General features: G+C 37.9%; 1 protein-coding gene across 3 annotated transcripts in view; it reads right to left on the minus strand.

The window, feature by feature from the left end:
- ARHGAP32 (Rho GTPase activating protein 32) overlaps positions 1–23870 on the minus strand; it is a 308055-nt gene that overhangs the window by 122725 nt on the left and 161460 nt on the right. For all 3 annotated transcript variants that reach the window (XM_039240249.1, XM_039240248.1, XM_039240252.1), the window contains one exon: positions 2275–2361. In XM_039240249.1, coding sequence (XP_039096180.1) covers positions 2275–2361 — 87 coding nt within the window. The remainder of the gene's footprint in view (positions 1–2274; positions 2362–23870) is intronic.

Here is a 23870-nt window from a genome sequence, read left to right on the forward strand (position 1 = left end):
TTGGTTCAATAAAAAGAATTCCAAGTTTACTTTAATTAAAAATTAGAAATTAGCAAAAATATGCAATATGTGAAAAAATAGTTTATGGAACAGATTACATCAGCATGTAATGGTGATCATTCCTGAAGACTAGGCAATCTCTTACTAGACTGTAAATTCCAGTGAGATGCAGGAAAAACTGACCATCAGGAAACTGAAGTCCCTAGAAGTTCCTGCTAAGATTTCACAGAACTTAGAAAAGCTAACTCCGTAATTTGGGCCTCAATTTCCTCATTGGCATAAATGAGAGGGTTTGATTATGAGTCTCTATAATTTTAGTTATTAAAAAATATATATGATTCTAATTTAATATGATTTATAGCTGACACATATGGCAAGAATACAGAAAGTAAGCCGGGGTAGAGGTGCATCAATGATTACTTATAGTACGACAGAGAGGTAAAATGGCATTATTACACTGCAGTAAATTACTAGTTTGATGTAACTAATAGCATACCAAGTAGTCTGAAATTTTTAAGCAGCTTGACAAAATACTTCCAATCAGGAAATAGCCTAAGTAGCTAGGTAACTAATTCACTGAAGCAAAATCAAGTGACAATTATACATTCTGGCATATGGTTCCAAAATACCATGCTTACCTTTTCAAGTTCACTTGAAAATGTAGTACAAGTACTTGTAACATTTTGTTTTGCTTATGAGAAAACCTTTGCATTGTCAGAACATATGGAAATTAATGGTGAGAAGGAAAGATGCTAAAAGATATTAGGTCATAGAGGGATTAATAAATTGATTACTGATATGCCAACCACGTACTATAGATAAAAAGATATGATTTACATTAACGTATGAGTTATGGTTCACCACAGAACACGTGAAATTTTCACTTAAAAAATAAGTCACAAAATAGAAGCATTTTATGAAACATGACACAAAACTTAGTGATTCAGAGCTGCCTACTTCCTCAAAGAAACCAAGATGACACACAATAAAACATGTATAAACAATATGAAACTTTGACCATCTTATTTCTATATGAGCTAAGTTCAATTTCCAATCCCATATTTTTACATTTATAAATAAAGCACTTAATTCTGAAAGGTTCTGTTTAAAGTCACCAAGACTAGTAAGTCAAGGATTTCCCATATGTGATAAGCATTAATTTTTCAAGATAACATAACTTTTAACTTCAAGCGAAGGAATAATAATTTTTTAGAAAATAAACATAAATGCCCCTATCTAACTCTTTCCCAAAAACTAAAAACTTTGTATAAAAGAAAGCTTCCCTCAAAACAGTTTACAATCATGAATCAAAACTAGATATAAGGCTTAATGAACATAAATTAATAGGAACTAAACTACTTAGTTGATGGAGGAAATAACCAATGCTACAATGACCTATTTTAAATCTCATTCAGAGAGGTCACAGTAATTATTCTCACAAAAGTTTTATTTACTTTTTTTAATTTTTAAAAAAAAAATATTAATGTTTATTTTTGAGAGAGGCAGAGCATGAGCAGGGGAGGGGCCGAAAAAGAGAGGGAGACATGGAATCCAAAGCAAGCTCTAGGCTCTGAGCTGTAAACACAGAGCCCGATGTGGCGCTCAAACTCACAAACCATGAGATCATGACCTGAGCAGAAGTTGGACACTTAACTGACTGAACCACCCAAGTGGCCCGCCACAAAGTTTCAATACTAAGAGTCAAGAAATAGTGCCTTTCTAAAACACACACACCGCTACTTACACTACAGACACTATATTGAAATATACTGTCTTGGTTAGAAAAGTGAGCGTCTCAGGCAGAACTTCATCTGCTCTTCTACTGTAATAGGGGACTAGTAGCTGATTCATTTAATCTAATATCAATAAACAATGTATTTATTTCCTTCACTCTTACAATAAGAGTTTTCAATTACATCAGTAAATTAAGTATCTGTAGTACTGATTCTACTGTTTCAACACTGAGTGAGTACAAGCAGAACTGCCAATGCGACGGGGACAAAGAATTAAAACATCTGTGTTGCCACAATCACTGGTATTCATTCACAAATGTCTAAAGCCTTAGAAACTTTCTAAAAATGCAAGTTACGATACTAAACTGTGCATTCTATGTGCGAACACATTTCTCTCTTTTTTAAAGGATACCATTTATTTCCTTAACAATAGTCATGCAGTGTCCAATTTCACTTCAGGATCACAGAAGTAACTTTCTGCGAACTCTATTAGCCGCTGGAAGCAATGCACTGAGAGGAGCCTCCACATCCACAAAATTACCTGACAAGCAATGTGCACGAGGTAGACCAGCTCTTTAGATTCACAGCCATTTTTCGTTACTTCACTCTGTTCTTCTGAAAGTGAAAGCTATGTCAAAAAAAAAAAAGGGCAGAAGAGAGGGAGAGTCATGATTAATGAGGAAGAATAAAAGAGGCATTCAGTAATACTTGAACCCTCCTCACATTAACTCATTGTAAGATATGCCTTTTAATGGAAATCTACTGCTTAGGGAAGACAAAATGAAGAATTCAGGATTTTTCAAACAATATGTTTCTAAGACTTGTCTTTGTAACTTAAATCTAAACTAGCACAACGCACAGCAGATATAAATAAAATACATTCATTCAAGTGTAGGTCTACACCTCCTTAATTTATTTAGTACATTTGTGAAAGGAAGGCAGTAAGGCAGGCACTGAGAGAAACACTGAAAACTCAGAAAATCTGATACTGAACCCATATTCTCACATGAGCAACTGGCTAGAAGTGAAAAGTGACCAAACCCTTTAAATGAGGCATGTATTCCCCAGAAGACTTTGCCACAGAATTAATTACTCTTCATTTGTTCCCCAGTATTTAGGCTGAATGTTCACGGTCATTCATCACACCGCTTGCTTTGTGATTTTTTTTCATACACTACTCTGTTCTCACATTTATTATTACATTTACAAACTCCGCTCCAGAGACACACAGTCCTGAGTTCGGAAGTGTCACTAACTAGCTGTACAATACTGACCTACCTACATAATCTCTCACCAGGAAAATGGGAATAATATAATAATACCTATTCTCAAGTTTGTGAGGATCAAATGAGATAATGCATAGAAAGTGTTCACCAAAATACCCGGGGCTCAGTAAGTACTTAATGTAACTATCATTATAGTTAATATTATTAAACTATAAAGACATACTTATTTTTGAAAGCAGGATCACTGAGGTATTAAAAAAATATTCTGGTATTAAGTAGAAGTTCACAGGATAGGGGCGCCTGGGTGGCTTAGTCGGTAAAGCGTCCGACTTTCACTTGGGTCATGATCTCGCGGTTCGTGGGTTCGAGCCCCGCGTCGGGCTCTGTGCTGACTGCCAGCTCAGAGCCTGGAGACTGTTTCGGTCTGTGACTCCCTCTCTCTCTGACCCTCCCCTGCTCACGCTGTCTCTCTCTCTCTCCTAGAAATAAATAAAACATTAAAAAAAAAAATCCTTAAAAAAAAAGAAGTTCACAGCATAATGACTATTCTCACACTGGCCAAAATAAGTCAGATTCACTACAAAATCATACTGCAAAGAAAGAGTTAAGAGTGAGAAAGAAATCTAAATGAACAAAGTTACAGAAAGTGGCAAGACATTCATGAGACAGAGGAGATTCAGGGACGTGCCCAGAAGCCTGGTAAAGATGCAGGAGGATAGAGAAGCTGCAATGGACAGAGCTAAGGAGAAACCAGCCCTCAAGACTGCATACGGACAGGAGTGATGAACTAAAACTCCAATGAAAACCTTGTAACAGAGAGCCAATGCCCAGCTTAGCCCCAGGTGTACAGACAGGGTCAGTGCACCGAAGACTGGGGGGGGGGGGGGGGGGGGGGGGGGGGGGGGGCGGGGGGGAGGGAGGAGCAAGAAAATGGAGAGATGAACCTGTGCAGTGTGTGCAGTCTGCACACAGCAGCTAACCACGCTAGATGGGACACAGGGCAAGAAAGTTCAGAGGGCCCTGTGAGGCGCTCAAGAGTGAGACAGAGAATGAGCACATGCCCTCCCTGAGGTCTTGAACACTGGTGGCTTGGCAGTAAAGCACTATCTCATCAATTTTCACTTTCTCCCAGTGGGGAAAAAAAGACAAGATTTCTGAGCATCCAAACCATAAGAAGAATATAAAATTTTAAAATGACAGTAACTACACAGGCGCCCAGGTAGCTCAGTCGGTTAAACGTCTGACTCTTGATTTCAGCTCAGGTCATGATCTCACAATTCCTGGGATCGAGCCCCATGTCGGGCTCCACACTGACAAGGCAAAGCCTGCTGGCGATTCTCTTTGTCCCTCTCTCTCTGTCCCTCTCCATCCTCTCTCTCTGGAAATAAAAAAAAATAAAAATAAAAATAAATTAAAATGTCACTAACTACAAAAGAAGTGAAGACTAGAAATAAAATCAATCTTCCCGCTGGAAGAACTGGGGGGAAGAGAAGAAACTTCCAAATAAAGGCAAAAAGATGGACGTGGAGGAATGAACAGCAAAGGCAGATAGTCGAATGATGTCAGTAAAATGGCAGAGTAGGCAACCCCAAACTCCAGTCCCTTCACAGAAACGTGAACAACCAAGCAAAAACTCTTCCCACCAACTTTCTCAGCACCCTAGAATACAGTAAAAGGTTTGCGATCACCATGAGAATGCTGAATCAAGAGAAAGCCAACTTAAAAACTCTGTGGTATTTTTACCTGCCCTTGCTCCACCCCTCCTGGTCCCAGTGCACTCCTGTGGAGAGTAGTCCTAGCCCCAATTACGGGGGGCTCCCCCTCCCTAGATCCAGAAGGAGGAGGAGAGATATCACTGACAAACAACTGTATGTCTCTTCTAATCTGTGAAAAACTGACATGAGGCACACAACTCTTTTTCACCTAGCTTGGAACTCACTCAGGGATTTTAAAAAGCAGCATTGCTAAGATATTATAACATATACTAAAAGTCTTCAGTCATACAAAGCAAAAGATTATAGTTAAGACATAATATAGACAGCTTAAAGCCAAGGAGAAAGAGTTGAGGAGAGAGGTTCCTTGGGAAACGAGAGCATTCTAAAGTGTCTACGTATGTTGGGGCATTTAGAAACCCATGAATATGTTCAGGGTAGGATAGGACATATGCATTAAAGACATAAGAAGACCTAGGCTTTTACCTCTAATCTCTGGGCTAAGTCAGAGCTGTAAAGAGCCTGGTTCATTACTGAATGAGTGCCCCCATACAAAGGAAGTATGCAAAGACTGGAGGAAGTGGCTTTTTATTTATTTTCTTTACTTTTTATTTTTAGTTCTTGGCATTCAAGGAATTCCCTGACAAAATACTACCTGAACACAAATAAAAGAAGAACGACTTCAGCGAGCACATATGACACGATCTTTTCATAAACAGTCTGGAAAAGTCACTGAAAAACACAGACTGCAGCCCACAGTTCCAAAACCAGCAAACCTGTAGTGAGGCATAGAATCTGATTCCGAGGGTTATCACATAATAATATCCAATGTCCAGTGTACAACAACAACAAAATCACAAGATATACAAGGAAACCGGAAGACATGGGTCATTCACATGAAAAGAAAAAAAAAACAAAACACAGAAGCCATCCCTGAGAAATCTAGATATAGGACTTAACAGTCCTATAAATGTACCACATGAAACACACTCAAAGAGCTCAAAGAAACCACAAAGAACTAAAGGAAACCTGAAAGGGATCTAAATACTAACTAAAACTAAAAATTCACTAAAGGGATCAAAAGCAGATTTGGGCAAGAAGAATCAGCTCACTGAAAGCCAGAATACGTCAAAATACAGGTTCCGCCCAGTAACCAAAAACTAGAGCATTTCTTTGAAACCTTTAAAAAAAATTTTAATGTTTATTCATTTTTGAGAGAGACAGAACACGAGCAGGGGAGGGGCAGAGAGAGAGGGAGACACAGAACCCAAAGCAGGCTCCAGGCTCTGAGCTGTCAGCACAGAGCCCAACACGGGGCTTGAACTTAAAAACCGTGAGATCATGACCTAAGCCGAAGTCTAATGCTTAACTGACTGAGCCACCCAGGCACTCTGTCTTTTTTTTTTTTTTATGTTTGTTGATTTTTGAGAGAAGCTTTGAAACCTTTTAAAAGCCGAAATGGTATAAAGCAAAGAGTATCCTCTGCTTTTCAAAAGTCTAAATTATACCACCTTATTTTTACAAAAGACCTCCATTAGTAGCTACCTGGTTTTGCTAACTGAAAGAAATCCAAAAAGGATTTTAGCTTTTATGAAAAAAGCCCTTACGGTACTAATGTAGGTCTTCATCAAAGCAAAGTGGTAAAATGAAAAGTTTCAGAAAGCAGGATACACCTATATACAGTCCAAAGAAGAGAAAGAAAAAGTTTTTAAAAAGTAAAATGTGGGGCACCTGGGTGGCTCAGTCAGTTAAGTGTCTGACTTTGGCTCAGGTCATGATCTCGCGGTTGGGGAGTTCAAGTCCCAAATTGGGTTCTCTGCTGTCAGCACAAAGCTCGCTTCAGATCCTCTGTCTCCTCCGACCTCTCTCTCTCTCTGCCCCTCCCCCACTAGTTCTCTCTCTCTCTCTCTCTCTCTCTCTGTCTATCTTCCTCCTCCTCAAAAATAAATATAAGAAAATTTTAAGAGGGGCCTGGGTGGCTCAGTCAGTTAAGTGTCTGACTCGGTTTTGACTCAGGTCATGATCCCGCAGTTTGTGAGTTCAAGCCCTGCGTCAAGCTTAGTGCTGACACTGTGGAGCCTGCTAGGGATTCTCTCTCTTGCCTCTCTCTCTGCTCCTCTCCCACTCATGTGCTCTGTCCCTCTCTCTCCCAAAATATATAAATAAACTTTAAAAAATAAATAAAAATAAAGAAGATGGAAGAACAGGGTGAAGCACCTGGGTGGCTTAGTTAGTTGAGTGTGCAACTCTTGATTTTGGCTCAAGTCATGATCTCACAGTTGCTGAGACTGAACCCCAGTGCTTAAGATTCTCTCTCTCCTTCTCCCTCTGTCCCTCCCCTGCTTCCTCAGAAGACTCTCTCTCTCTCAAAAAAAAAAAAAAAATTAAAAAGGAAAATGGAGAGAGAATAGGAGAACCAAGACTCTAGACCCCCACACAAAAACAGGCATTAGCAACTATCAACACACAAGAATGCCCTTCTGAAAATCCCAGAATTTGGGAGGTGAGGCCAAACACTTAGATCACAAAAAATAAGAAAAGTCACATCAGAAGGTAAAGAGGAGTGGTTTCACGATGACTATCACCCCTTTCCCAGGCCCGCACAGGACACACCAGAAAACTTTCCCTAGGACTGTGGCTGTTTGTTGGGGGAAAAGAGCCCATGAGAGATATCCAGCTTCCCCAAGGCTTATGATCTTCAGGAGGCCCATTCCTGTCTTTCCTCACAGGGAACACTGAAGAATTGGCAGCGGGAGACCACCTACAGTCACTTAGTAACAAAAAGAGTGGGTGGGACAAAGAGCAACCAGCCAATGGATATTGGTACCATGACATGGTGGCACTATGTCCCTGCCGGCAACCTCGCCTGATAAGAATGCCCCAACAACAGCTCTGCCATTCTACAGAGCCAAAATGCAGGTCAGCCCAGGGGCCACAGTTATCAGTTTTGTCTGACTGCGGTCTCCAATCAACCAGCCAACCACAGAGCAGTCAGTAACACGACCAGATTGCAGAGCCTGGCTTCCAACCTGTGTCCAGATGCAAGGCACAGTCTGTGGCCCTGCCCAGGCTGGGAGACCAGTCAGGGAACACTCCTGACAAGGCACAGCCAGGAGCCCTGACCAGGTAGAAAATCCAACCAGTTACCCTGACCAAATACAGCAAAAGATGTGCATACTCCCTTCATCACAGAGACCAGCCTGTGTCCCTGCCCCAAAGCACAAGACAACCTTCAGCCTCACTCAATTACAGAGTCCAGCCTGTGCACCCACCTAAATATAAATACTAGTCTGGCACCATATGACCATGCAGTACAGACTGATGGCCACACTAACCAGGGATGATGACTAAGCCCAGCCTATATCCCTGTGCAATCACAGACCCCAGCAAGTGATTAGCACTACCTAACCAAGGAGCCAGCAGATGATTTCACCCAATGATAGGGCCAAGCCAGTAACCCACCTGACCTCAAACAATGTCCAGTGACCTCAAACATCAGAGACGCCAGCAGGATTCAATGCCTACCCACAGATGCTACTAGCTGCACCATTCAAACTCACAAGCTGGGGGAACTGTTGAAAGTCTTTCCCTGTCAACTGCACCTATAAAAACTGGTAGAGGTGACCACTTCCTCAAATGTCCAGACACCAATATAAGAACACAAGGATCATGACAAATCAGGGAAACATGACATCACCAAAGGAATAAACATCTAATAAGTAATGCTAAAAGAAGAAAGATCTAGGTGACAAAGAATTCAGAATGATTATCTTAAAGAAGTTTAGTGAAATACTAAAATAAGAGAGAAAGAGAGACAACTAAACAAACAGGGAAATATTACATAAACAAAATGAGAAGTTTAAGATAAAGAAATAATTTTTGGGGGGTGTCTGGGCAGCTCAGTGAGTTAAGCATCTGACTTCAGCTCAGGTCATGATCTCATAGTACGTGACTATGGACCCTACATCGGGCTCTGTGCTGACGGCACCAAGACTAGAACCTGCTTCAGATTTAGCACAAAGCTAAAGAACAGAATGACTGCACTGAAAAATTCAATAGAGTGTCAACAGCAGACTCAATCAAGTAAAAGAAATAATGAACTTGAAGATAGATATTTTGAAATTATTTGTCAGAAAAGCAAAAAGAAAAGGAAATTTAAAAATAGGAAGAAAGAGTACAGAACTTATAGGAAATGTTAAGTGCAACAATACAGGAATTATTGGAGTCCCAAGAGAAGAAGAAGAAAAAGGGGCAGAAACCATATGTAATGAAACAATGGCTGAATGCTTCTCAAATTTGAGAAGAGATATGGAAATCCAGGTATGTGAAGCTGAAATATCACTGAACATACTGAACCCAAAGCAAATTTCACCATGGCAGATTATAGTCAGTCAAAAATCAAACAAAAAGAATTCTGAAAACAGCAAAAGAAAAGAGACTTGCACATTCAAGAGAATCCCCATAGTTATCAGCAGATTTTTCAGTAGACATTTTACAGACCATAAGAGAGTAGGATGATATGTTCAAAGTACTGAAAGAAGAAAACTGACAAATTAATAATATTATACATGGCAAGCTGCCCATCAGAAATGACGGACTTTCCCAAACAAAAAACACCTGAGGGAGTTCACCACCCTACTTGCATTACAAGAAATTCTGAAGAGAGTTCTTCAAGCTGAAATGAAAAGGTATGAATTAACAAAGTAAAAACATAAATGTATGAAACTCAAGAATAAAGGCAAACACAAAGTCAAACTGGAATAGTGGTATATAAATCACTTCTGATGCCAGTACAAAAGTTAAAAGACAAATTAAAAATGCTGTGGGTAGATACCAAATATAAAAAGATATAAGTTGTAATAACAATCACTTAAAATGGGAGAGGAAGAATAGAATAGTTTTTCTATGTAATCCAACTTAGGTTCTTACCAGCTTAAAATAGGATATTACAAGATATTTTATGTAAACCTCATAGTAATCATAGAGGAAAAACTTAAATAGCAGATACATGAAAGAGAATAAAGGAAACAAAGTAAAATGCCACAACTCATCAGATCACCAACAAAGACATAAAGCATTAAGAAGGCAACAAAAGAAATACAGATCAAACAGAAAACAACAAAATGTCTTGAGTCAACAAGATCAATGATACAAGCTTGATGAGCAAATTCTATATCCATGAGAAACAGTTTATAACCTTAATTGAACAGTTTTTTATTTAAAATGTTCCAAATAACCACTCTTCTAAAATAAGCTGAACAGAAACTGCAGTTACTATTTCACAGAGGATGTCAGTGTAAACTTTTTTAAAGCAGATTATTTATTACAGCAGAACTTCTTTTTTTTATTTATTTATTTCTGAGACAGAGTGAGAGAGAGAGAGAGTGAGAGCAGGGGAGGGTCAGAGAGAGAGATTGAGACACAGAATCTGAAACAAGCTCCAGGCTCTGAGCTAACTGTCAGCACAGAGCCCGATGTGGGGCTCGAACCCATGAAGCATGAGATCATGACCTGAACCGAAGTCGAACACTTAACGGACTGAGCCACCCATGTGCCCCATATTACAGCAGAACTTCTTACAATTTAGTCAGAAATGAATTTCATGATAGAAGAATGAGAAGAAATTTAAATTTAAGATAAATCTTTATCCTTCCTAACTACTGTTCTCTATATTCTGTGGCTTGACAGGTAAATACATGCTATTTTGCATTATAAAAACAAAGTACCAGTAGCCTTGATGCTTTTATATTAGCAAAACGCTTTGTGTCAATAACCTTTCCCAGTTAAAATTTCTCATTTAGTACTACTATAATCTGTGAGTCAATTTTGTTTTAATTTTAGGCTGTTCAAAAATTAAGGTTGAATTTAAGTAGTTGGGGCTCCTAATCTTCTATTTCTAGACCAGTGTCTAGTTAAAAGCAGTCAGGGCAAATTATTCTTTCTCTTAGATATATTCAAAACAGCCTCACTCCTCCTCCAAAACAGTCGCACTCCTCCTCCCTTCCAACTACTTCTTTCCTTATCCCTATGTCCTACTCCTAGTTCATCAACTGAAGGATCAAATTCTCAAGTCTAACTGATGACTCGTTTCACCCGTATAGTTTTTTAAAATTCCAGTAAACATAAAGTGTTATATTAGTTTCAGGTGTACAATACAGTGATTCAGTAACTCCATATGTTACTCAGGGCTCGTTAAGATAAGTGTACTCTTAATCCCCTTCACTTACTTCACCCACCCACCCCCACCTCACCTCTGGCAACCATCAATATGTTCCCTTAGTTAAAACTTTGGGTTTTTTTGCTTTGTCTCTTTTTTTTCTCTCTCTCTTCCTCATTCATTTTTTGTTTCTCAAGTTCCACATATGAGTGAAATCACATGGTATTTGTCTTTCTATGACTGGCTTATTTCAGTTAGCCCTGTACTCTCTAGCATTATACAACAATCCATGTTACTGCAAATGGCAAGATTCCATCCTTTTTATGGTTGAATAATATTCCACTGTATGTGTGTGTGTGTGTGTGTGTGTGTGTGTGTGTGTGTGTATATACATATCACTGCTTTTTTATCCATTCATCTTATTGATGGACACAGGCTGCTTCCATAATTTGGCTATTATAAATAATGCTGTGATATCACTTCTCAGCCTTTTGGGTAAGATCAAGTGTAACAATGCTGCAATAAATATAGAGATGCATATATCACTTCAAATTAGTGTTTTCATATTCTTTAGGTAAATACCCAGTACCATGATTACTGAATCACAGGGTAGTCCTATTTTTAATTTTTTGACGAACCTCCACACTGTCTTCCACAATAGCTGTACCAGTTTGCATTCCCACCAACAGTACACAAGGGTTCCTCTTCCTCCACATCTTTGCTAACACTTGTTTCTTCAGTTTTTGGTTTTAGCCATTCTGACAAGAGTGAGGTGGTATCTCATTGTGGTTTTTGATTTGCATTTCCCTGCTGATGAGTGGTGTTGAGCATCTTTCCCCATGTGTCTGTTGGCCCTCTGGATGTCTTCTTTAGAGAAATCTCTGTTCATCTCTTTTGCCCATTTCTAACTGGATTACTTGTTATTTTGTTGTTTGTCTGCTTGGTGTTCTTTTCTCTAAGTTATTTATATACTTTGGATACTAACACTTCAATGAATATGACATTTGCAGGGGCGCCTGAGTGGCTCAGTCGGTTAAGTGTCTAACGTCGGCTCAGTTCATGATCTCATGGTTCGTGTGTTCGAGCCCCACATCGGGCTCTGTGCTGACTGCCAGCTCAGAGCCTGGAGCCTGCTTCTGATTCTGTGTCTCCCTCTCTCTCTGACCCTGCCCTGCTCATGCTGCCTCTCTCTCACAAATAAAATTTTAGAAAACATTAAAATTTTTTAAAAAAGAATATGTCATTTGCAAATATCTTCTCCCATTCGGTAGGTTGTCTTTTAGTTTTGTGGGTTATTTCCTTTGCTGTGTAAAAAGTTTTTTATTTTGATGTAGTCCTAAAAACTTATTTTTTATTTTGTTTCCCTTGCCTCCAGAAACAAAGATGTTCTTATAACTAAAATTACTACCTGTGCTCTCTTCAGGGAATTTTATGGTTTCAGGTCTCACATTTAGGTCCTTATTTCATTCTGAGTTTATTTTTCTGTATAGTGAAAGAAAGTAGTCCAGTTTCATTCTTTTCCATGTAGCTGTCCAGTTTTCCCAACATCATTTGTGGGGTTTGGTTTGGTTTTGAATTTTTTTAACATTTATTTATTTTTGAGAGACAGAGAGACAGAGCATGAGCAGAGGAGGGCAGAGAGAAAGGGAGACACAGAATCCGAAGCAGGCTCCAGGCTCCAAGCTGTCAGCCCGGAGCCCGACGTAGGGCTCAAACTCACAAACCACGAGATGAGCCAAAGTCAGCTGCTTAACCAAATGAGCCACCCAGGTGCCCCACAACATCATTTGTTGAAGAGACTTTTCCCCCATTGCCTTCTTTGTTGAAGATTAACTGACTATATAATTGTGAACTTGTTTCTGAGCTTCCTATTCTGTTCCATTGACCTATGTCTTTTTTTGTACCAGGACCATACTTTTTTAATTATGACAGCTTGAAGTCTGGAACTGTGATACTCCAGTTTTGCCTTTCTTTTACAAGACTGCTTTGGCTACATGGGATCTTTTGTGGTTCCATACACATTTTTTAATTGTTCTAGTTCTGAGAAAAATGCTGTTGGTATTTCGATGGAGACTGCATTAAATGTATAAACTGTTTTGGGTGGTATAACCATATCTATGTGGTTATGGTTAACATTCATCTATGTTTTATAGTTTTCAGTGTACAGGTCTTTCACCTCCTAGTGAAGTTTATTCCTAGGTACTTTAATATTTTTGGTGCAAGGGTAAATGGGATTGTTTTCTTAATTTCTCTTTCTGTTGCTTCATAATTAGTTTATAGAAATCCAACAGATTACGGTACATTGATTTTGTATCCTGCAACTTAACTGAACTCATTTATCAGTTTTACTAATTTTTTGGAGTCTTTCAGGTTTTCTATATATAAGTATCACATCATCTGCAAAAAATTAAAGCTCTACTTCTTCTTTAACAATATGAATGCCTTTCACTTTTGTTGTTGTCTGATTGCTGTGGCTAGGACTTCCAGTATGATGTTGAATAAAAGTGGTGAAAATGGACATCCTTGTCTCGTTCCTTAAAGGAAAAGCTCGGTTTTTCCCCATTGAAGAAGATGTGTGTGGGTTTTTCATATATGGCCTTCATTGTCAGACATTCCCTCTAAACCTACTTTGTTGAAGGCTTTCATCATAAATGGATGTTGTGCTTTGTCAAATGCTTTTTCTATACCTATGGGAATGATCATAAGGTTTTTATCATCTCTCTCATTGATGGATCAAGCTGACTGATTTGCAAATACTGAACCACCCTTACATCCCAGGAATAAACCCCACTTGATTGTGGTGAATGATTTTTTAATGTATGTTGGGTTTGGTTTGCTAATATTTTGGTGAGAATTTTGCATCTATATTCATCAGAGCTACTGGCCTGTAGTTCCCTTTTTGTGATGTTTTTATCTGGTTTGGGTATCAGGGTAATGCTGGCTTCACAGGAATGTGGAAGATTTCCTTCCTCTTTCATTTTTTTGGAAAAGCTTAAGAAAAATAGGTATTCGCTCTTCTTTAAATGTTTGATAGAATTATGTGTAGCCATCTGGTCATGGACTTTGTTCAGTGGTAGTTCTGTGATTACGGATTCAATTTTATTGCTGGTAACTGTCTGTTCAAATTTTCTGTTTCTTCCTGCTTCAGTTTTGGTAAGTTATATGTTTCTAGAAATTTACCCTTTTCTAGGTTGTCTAATTTGTTGGCATATAATTTTTCATAAAATTCTCTTATAATTGTTTATATTTCTGTACTGTCAGTTGTTATTTCTCCTCTTTCATTTGTGATTTTATTTGAGTCCTCTCTCTTTTTTGGTGAGTCTGGCTAGAGGTTTATTGATTTTGTTGATCTTTTCAAAGAACCAACCCCTGGTTTCATTGATCTATTTTTTTAGTTTTACTTCTGCTCTAATCTTTACTATTTCTTTCTTTCTGTTGGTTTGGGGTTTGTTTCTTCTTTTCCTAGTCTGTTAAGGTATAAGATTAGGTTTCTTATTTGAGATTTTTTTATTTGAGATTTTTCTTGCTTCCTGAGGTAGACCTGTATTGCTATAAACATCCCTCTTAGAACAAATTTTCCTACATCCCAAGGATTTTGGACCTTTGCGTTTTCATTTCTCCACATGTAATTTTTTATTTCCTCTTTGATTTCTTGGTTGACCTATTTATTGTTTAGTAGTATATTATTTCACCTCCATGTATCTGTGCTCTTTCCAGATTTTTTCTTGTGGTTGATTTCTAGTTTCACAGCATTGTAGTCAAAAAAACATGCATGATATGACTTTGATCTTTTTGAATTTGTTGAGACTTGTTCTGTAGTTTAATATGTGATCTATTCTGGAAAATATTATGTGTACACTTGAATGTATATTTTGCTGTTTTAGGATGGAATGTTCTGAATATATCTGTTAAGTCCATCTGGTCTAGTGTATCATTAAAAACCATGGTTTCCTTATTGTTTATTTGGATGATCTGTCCATTGACATAAATGGGGTGATGAAGACCTCCACTATTATTATATTACTATCACCTACTTCCTTTATGTTGGTTATTAACTTTTATGCATTTGGATCCTTCTATGGTAGGTGCAGATATATTTACAATTTTTATATCTTCTTATTGGATGGCCCCCTTTACTATTATCTGTAACTCTTGTTACAGTCTTTGTTTTAAAGTCTATTTTTTCCAATAAAAGTATTGCTATCCTGACTTTCTTTCCCATTTGCATAAGGAAATGCTTTCATTTCCAGTTCCCACTTTTCTTACTCTTTCTAATCTATTTGCATAACAATGTTTCTCCGTTCCTTCACTTTCAATATGGATGTATCTTTAGATCTGAAATGAGTCTCTTGTTGGCAGTATATAAATGGGTCTTATTTTTTTAATCCATTCCATCACACTATGTATTTTGACTAAAGCATTTTGTCCATCTACATTTAAAGTAATTACTAATAGGTGTGTATTTATTACTATTTGTTATTTGTTTTGTGGTTGTTTTTGTAGTTCTTCTCTATCTTTCCTTCTATTGCTCTCTTCTCTCATAGTTTGCTGGCTTTCTTTTGTGATATACTCTGATTCCTTTCTCTTTATTTTTTGTATATGTATTACTGGGTTTTGGTTTACCATTTCTATTAGGTTTGTATATAACATCTTCTGCATACAGCAGTTTATATTAAGTTGATGGGTCACTTAATTTTGAACTCATTCTTTACTTCTCTTCCACCCCCTAACCCTCATATTTTAGGTATGTGGTATTATACTTTACATCCTTTTATTCTGTGAATCTCTTGATTTTTACATATATACTTATTTTTACTGCTTTTGCGCTTCCTACTTTTCTTACTCTTACTTATGGTTTTTTCTCTCCATTCAGAGTCCCCTTTCAACCCTTCTTGTAGGGCTGAGTTAGTGGTCATGAATTCCTTTAACTTTTGATTGACAAACTCTTCTCCTTCTATTCTGAATGACAGTCTTGCAGGATAGAGTATTCTTGGCTGCAGGCTTTTTCCTTCCAGCACTTTGAATCTACCATGCCACTCCTTTTGTAGCCTGCAAAGTTGCTGCTGAAAAATCCGCTAATAGACTTAAAGAGTTTCCCTTGTATGTACTGATCTTCTTTTCTCTTGCTAGTTTTTTTTTTTTTTAATGTTTTATTTATTTCTAGGAGAGAGAGAGACAGCTTGAGCAGGGGAGGGTCAGAGAGAGAGGGAGTCACAGACTGAAACAGGCTCCAGGCTCTGAGCTGGCAGTCAGCACAGAGCCCGACGCGGGGCTCGAACCCACGAACCGTGAGATCATGACCTAAGCGAAAGCCGGACGCTTAACCGACTAAGCCACCCAGGCGCCCCTCTTGCTACTTTTAAAATTCTCTCTTCATCACTCCTTTTTACCATTTTAATTATTACGTGTCTGGGTATCGATCTCCTTGGGTTGATTCTGTTGGGAGATCTCTGTGCCTCTTGGATCTGGATTTCTGTTTCCGTCCTCAGATTCAATTAAGTTTTCAGCTATTATATTATCAAATAAATTTTCTGTCTACTTTTCTCTCTCTTCTTCTGGGATCCCTATAATATATACGTTATTTTGCTTGTAATCACGGAGTTTCCTAAGTCTATTTTCATTTTGCATAATTTTATTTTCTCTCACCTACTCAGCTTGATTACTTTCCATTACTCTGTCCCCCAGGTCACTGATTCATTTTTCTGCTTCCTCTGGTCTGCTATTTATTCCATCTGGTGTATTTTTAATTTCATTTATTGTGTTTTTCATCTCTAATTGGTTGCTTTTTATGTCTTTGTTAAGAGTCTGTCTGATGTCCTCCATTCTTTTCTCAAGTCCAGTAAATATCTTTATGATTGTTATTTTAAATTCTCTATCAGGCACATTAGTTATCTCCATTTTGCTTAGATCTCTTGCTATAGTTTTGTCCTAGTGTTTCATTTGGGACATGGTCCTCTGTCTCATTTTGTCTAACTCTCTGTGTCTGTGTCTGTGTGTTAGAAAAGCCAGGTAGGTCTCCTGTTCTTGGAAGTAATGGCCTCATCAAGAAGAGATCCTATAGTGCCCTGCAGTGTACTGGTTCCATGTTTATGGAAGAGTATCTCCTATGTGTGTTGTTTGTGCCTTGCTGTTGTGGCTCAGCCACTTTTTCCTTCAGTCCAGTCATCGGCTGTGGCTCTCTTTGCCTGCTGCGGGAAGTGTTTGCCGTCTATGATGATAGTGGACCAGTCTGGGGCCACCTCGGGCTTGAGTTTAGTCAAACCAGGCATTTGTCAGACATAACAGTAGTACCAAACTGCCACACACCCCTATGTTGCCCCCTGAGACAATTTGTTGGTGGGTGGGCCCTGCAACTAGACCAACTGTCTGCAGCCAGCCCACTGCTGGGGCCACAGTATGACTCCCAAGGATAGGAACTACTTTGGTGTGGTGGTGGCCCCCGTTGGGACTGCTTCCCCTGCCAGGCTTGTGGCCAGCCCCAGGCTGAGTGGGCTCTGGCAAAGAGTGTAAGAGAGAGGACTAACCATAAAGTGGCCAAAAGGTTTGTGTCCCAGAAAGAGGGCACATGTTGACTGCCTGGACCTGGTAGTCTGGCAGGTTATGTAGTTTTAACAAGATGCCTGGCCATCTGCTTGTAAAATGAGACCTGCTGCCAGTGCCAAACCAAAGCCAGCTGGGAGATCACAAAGTTCACGTGGGGTTCACAATTTTAACAACAGACACCCACTCTTCTGCAGGAGGGGGCCTACCATTGCTTCTGCCACCACCTAAACCAAGGCCCTACAAAGCATACAGGTTAAAGACACAGTGTTAGCAAGAAATGCACTGGTCTTCTTGGGAGGGAACCTGCAGCAGTGGGACTGAATCAAGCATGACTGGAAATGGCAGATTCACCAAAGGGCAGGGGGTGTCGGTAGCAAGTGTTTGCTGTTTCTCACAAGTGGCCAGTGTGTTTATCTTGGGGGAGGAGGAGTGAAATGGCACCTACCAGCTCCTTTGTTCCTGGAGGAGTCTCCCAGACATCTTTGTCTCTCTAGGACACAGGCTGAGATTAGTAAATAACTCTCCCATATGCCCCAGGTGTTTTTCAAACTGCTGCTTCTATGCAGTGTCTCTGCTGGCTTTTTGTTGTGCTGTCTCTTTAAGGGCAGGGACTCCATTCCTATTGCCCTTCAGCTCTCCCAGAGCTTTAAGTCCTACTAGCTGTGAGAACTCACCAAATTCAGCCCCTCTAGTTTTCAAAGCCAAATGTTATGGGGATTTGGCTTCCCCATGCAGGCTCCTCATTGTGAGAGTCTGTCTCTCTCCCTTCTCTGCATCCACAAATCCCCTTCTCTCACAGATGGCCCACAGGTCTGTTTTGCTCCCCACACATCTTCGCATCTTTGCATCTTCGCCTTTCCTATCCTCTTCATTATGGCCTCTTCCCTACCTTAACTTGTGATGTTTATTCTGCCAGTCTTTAAGCTGTTTTCGACTGTTTACCCTGATGTGAGTGTTACCAAGTTATATCTGGGGCATGAGGTGAGCTTAGAATCCTCCTACTCTGCCATCTTCCCAGCTTCTATCTGTAATTATTTACAGATTAAATTTCCCAGTAGAGTAACAGACAGTAGGTAAATGTATATAAAGCTAGATTCAACTACAAGGTGCCTAAAAGAGATTCATTTTAGCTTTAAAAACTAAAAGTGAAGAGATTTATAAACTAAACATGACAGATTAGGGAAAAAATACTTCTTGCAAATGGAACCAAAAGACAAGTGGGATGACTATACTTATGTTAGACAAAGTAAACCTTAAGTCAAAAAGTGTCACAAAAGAGACACCTGGGTGGCTCAGTCAGTGAAGCATCCAACTCTTGATTTCAGCTTAAGACATCATCTCATGGTTCATGAGATCCAGCCCCATGCAGGCTAACAGCACAGAGCTTGCTTGGCATTTTCTCTCTCCTTTCTCTCTGCCCCTCCCCTACTCACACAATCTCTCATGCAAAGTCTCGCAAAATAAGATAAATAAACTTTTTTAAAAAGTGTCACAAAAAAGGTCATTAAATAAAACCAAAGGGCTCAAGTCACGAAGAACATATAATAATTGTAAATATTTATGTACTCAACACTGGAGCTCTTAAATATATTAAGCAAATATTTATAGAAACAAAAGAAGGAGTAAAGAGCAATACAACAATAGTGGGAGATATTAATATCTGACTCAACATGGAGAGATCATCCATGTTCTACCTATACATGAATACATATTCTTCCTAAAATGCACAGGAAACAGTCTCCAGGACAGATCACACATTATATCACAAAATATGTCTTTGGAAATTCAAGAAGGCTGAAATCATGCCAAGTATCTTTTCCAACTAGTATGAAATTAAAAGTTAATAACAGCAAGTAAACTAGAAAATTCATTCAGTATGTGTAAATAATATTCTCCTGAATAACCAATGGGTGCAAAAAGAAATAAAAAATAAAATCAAGAAAATATCTCGAGAAAAACAACATGGAAGTACAATATAACAAAACTTGTAAGATGCAACAAAAATAGTTCTGAGAGAAGTTTATAGTGACAAAGATCCATATTAAGAAAAAAAGATCTCAAACAACTTTACACTTCAAGGAACTAGAAAAAGAAGAAAAAACTAAGCCCAGTTTTCAGAAATAAATTATAAGAATAAAATAAATACATGAAATAGGAATAAATGAAAATAAAAACAGAATGAAAGAAAAACAACATAAAAGATCAACAAAATGGGGCACCTAGGTGACTTAGTCAGTTAAGCAGAGGACTTCAGCTCAGGATATGATCTCACAGTTTGTGAGTTTGAGCCCTGCATGGAGCTCTGCACTGACAGCATGGAGTCTGCTTGAATCTTCTGTCTCTCTTTCTCTCTGCTCCTCCCCCATGCTCTCTCTCTCTCTCTCTGCCAAAAATAAACTTTTAAAAAAAAAAAAAATATCAATAAAACTAAAAGGTGGTTTTTAAAAAGATAAACAGAATTGAAAAACTTGTAGCTAGACTGGAAAAAAAAGAGAAGGCTCACATAAAATTATATATGAAAGAGACATTATAAGTGATAGCAAGAAATACAAAGAATCACAAGAGACTCCTACCAACAATAATATGTCAAAAATCGGATAACCTAGAAGATATGAATAAATTCTTAGAAACATATGCCTACCAAGAGCAAATTGTAAAGAAATAAAATTTTAATAGACAGATAACAAGGAGATTGAATCCATAACCAAAAACATTCTAACAAAGAAAAGGCCTGGGCCTAATGACGTCAAAGGCGAATTCTATCAAACATTTAAAGAATTAACACCAACCCTACTCAAACTCCTTCATAAAACTGAAGAAGAGGGACTACTCCCAAATTTATTTTATTAAGGTAACCATCATATCCTGATACCAAAGCCAGATAAGGACATTATAAAAAGAGAAAGTTATAGGCCAATATCCCTGACGGAAACACATATAAAATTTCTTAACAAAATACTAGCACCAAATTCAACAGCACATTAAAAGGCCAAAAGTAAGAAGGATTTATCCCTGGGATACAAGGATAGTTTAACATATACAATCAGTAAATGTGATACACTACATTAATGGCAGGAAAGAGGAAACCACATGATCAACTCAACAGAGGCATAAGAAGTATTTGAAAAAATCCAACATCCTTCTATGATGCTCAATAAATTAAACACAGAAGGAATGTCCCTCAACATAATGAAAGCCATATGGGAAAAACTCACAGCTAACATCATACTCAAAAATGAAAAGCTGGAAGCCTTTCCTCTAAGATGAGAAACTAGATAGGAGAACCCCTCTTGTCAATTGCATTCATCATCAGTACTGGAATTCCTGGCGAGAGCAATTAGGCCAGAAAAGGAAATAAAAGGCATTGAAATCAGAAAGGAAAAAATAAAACGGTCTCTGTTTGCAGATGACATGATCTTATACTTAAAAAACAAAACCTACAAACTCTACCAAAAAATATTGAAACTAATAAATGAATTCAGTAAAGTTGCAGGATACCAAATTGACATTCAAAAATTAGCTGCAATTCAATATATTAATAGTGAAATATCTGGAAAAACTTTTTAAATCCAATTTACAACAGCATCAAGAAAGAGTAGAATACCTAGGAATAAATTTAATGAAGGAGGTGAGAGATCTGTACATTGAAAACAACACATTGTTGAAAGAAACCAAAGATACAATTAAATGTAAAGAATGGATATTGTTAAAATATCCATTCTACCCAAAGTAATCTACAGGTTGTATCCAATTGCTATCAATATCCCAGGGGCATTTTTCACAGAAATAAAATAAAATTCCTAAAACTTACATGAAACTACAAAAAACCCAGAATAATTAAAACAATCTTGAGCAATAAGAGCAAAGCTAGAGGCATCAAATTTCCTGATTTCAAACTGCATGACAAAACTATAGTAATCAATAGAATATAGTACTGGTATAATACCAGATACTGGAACTAAATCACCAATGGACCAACAGAAATGAATCAAGATCCCTGAAAATGACCCATGCATATATAGTCAACCAATTTTCAACAAAGGTGTCAAGAGTACACAATCGGGAAAGGATGATCTCTTCAATAAATTGTAGGAAAACTGGATATCCACATGCAAAGGAGTAAAACTGGATCCTTACAGCGCAAGCGTGCAGGCGCATGCACGCGCACACATACACACATACACACACACACACACACACACACACACACACCTCAAAATGGATGAAAGACTTAAACATAAGATTTGAAACCCAAAACTCATGTAAAAAAACAGGAGAGAAACTTGTTGGCATTGATCTTGGCAATAATTTTTTGGATCTGACTTTATCAAAAAGCACAGGCAATAAAAACAAAAACAAACAACTGGGACTACATCAAACTAAAAAGTTGTTGTACAGCAAAGGATAAAATCAACAAAATCAAAAGCAATCTATAGAATGGGAGAAAATATTTGCAAACCACATATTTGATATGAAGTTATTATCCAAAATATATAAAGAATTCATACAACTCAACAAAAAACACAAATAACCTGATTAAAAAATAAGCAAAGATCATAAATAAATTTTTTTCCAAAGGAGACGTATAAATGGCCAATGGGTATATGAAAAAATGCTCAACATTTCTAATCATCCAGGAAATGAAAACCAAGGCCACAGTAAGATACAGTCCACACCTGTTAGTATAGCTATTATAAAAAAACAGAAGGTAAGAATTGGCAAGAATGTGGAACAAAGGAAACCCCTGTAAAATAGTTGTGGGTATGTAAATTGATATAACCGTTATGGCAAAAAGTATGAGGGTTCCTCAAAAAATTAAAAATAGAGCTATCATATAACTTAACAATCCTGCTCATGGGTATATATCCAAAGGAAATAAAATCATTATCTCAAAGAGATACCTGCATACCATGTTCACAGCAGCATTATTCGCAGAAGCCAAGATATGGAAACCACCTAAGTGTACATCTATACTTGGACAAAGAAAATGTGATATATGCATAGACATACACATGTGTGCGTGTACACACGTACACTACATACACACAATGAAATATTGTGCAGCCATAAAAAATAAAGAAATTTTGCAATTCATGACAACATGGATGAACCTAGAGAACATTTTGTTATATGTAAAAGAAGCCTGACACAGAAAAACAGAACTTTATGATGTCACTTATATGCAGAATCTTTAAAAAAAAAAAAAAAAGGATGGGGCGCCTGGGTGACTCAGTCGGTTAAGTGTCTGACTTCAGCTCACTCTGTGATTTCACAGTTCATGACTTCAAGCCCTGTGTTGGGCTCTGTGTTGACAGTTCGGAGCCTGGAGCCTGCTTTGGATTCTGTGTCTCCCTCTCTCTGACCCTCCCCACTTGTACTCTGTCTCTCTCAAAAACAAACATTTTTTAAAAAGCTGAATTCAGAGAAACAGAGTTGCACTGTGGTTCCAAGAGGTTGAGGGACAGGGAAAGGAAGATACAGATGACAATGTACAAATTTTCAGTTGTAAAGTGAGTAAGTTCCAGAGAACTAACACACAGCATGGTGACTACATTTAAAAATAATGTACTGTACACTTGAAATTTGCTTACAATAGATTTCAAGGGTTCTCAATATCAAAAAATAGTAACTATGTGGAGTGATGGATAGATAATTAGCTTGATTGTGGTAATCATTTCACAATGTATATATATGTCAAAACATCACATTATACACCTTAAATGTATACAACTTATATTTGTCAATCGTACCTGAATAAACCTGGAAAAAATACGTATGTACCATGTAAAGGAGCCCCAAATTAAGTAAACACTGACAGAATCAAAGGGAGAAATAGCTCTACAGTAATAACAGACTTCAATACACTACTTTAAGTAATGGATAAATTAGCTTCTTTTCATATGCTTATTGGCCAGCTGTATAACTTCTTTGGGAAAATGTCTATTCCAGTTCTTGGCTCACTTGTGAATTAGTTTGTTTTATTGTTTTGAATTGTAGGAGTTCTTTACATTGGATATTAATCCCATATCAGATACAAGATTTACGAGTGTTTTCTCCCATTCTGTGGGCTGCCTTTTAACTCTCTTGATAATATCCTTTAAAAGTACAAAAGTTTCTACTTTTGATGAAATCCAATTTATCTTTTGCCCTTACTTTTGGTGTCATATTCAAGAAATCATTGCCAAATTCAAGGTCATAAAGATTTTCCTCTATGTTTTCTTCTAAGTTTTAAAGTTTTCATTCTCACATTTAGGTCTTTAAGCTCATAAGGTAAAGAGTCCAACTTCATATTTTGCATGTAGATATACAGTTTTATCAGCACCATTTGCTGAAAATGTCATCTTTCCTGCACTGAATGGACTTGGAGATCTTGTTTAAAATCAATAGACCGTGAATGTGAAGGTTTAATTTGAGGGTTCTCTATTCCACTGGTCTGTATGTCTGTCTTTATGCCAGTACCACACTGTTTTGATTCTTTTAGATTTGCAGTAAGCATTAA

Source organism: Hyaena hyaena, unplaced genomic scaffold (genome assembly GCF_003009895.1).
Source record: "Hyaena hyaena isolate Hyena2069 unplaced genomic scaffold, ASM300989v1 scaffold_171, whole genome shotgun sequence".
In the NCBI taxonomy this organism is placed as follows: domain Eukaryota; kingdom Metazoa; phylum Chordata; class Mammalia; order Carnivora; family Hyaenidae; genus Hyaena; species Hyaena hyaena.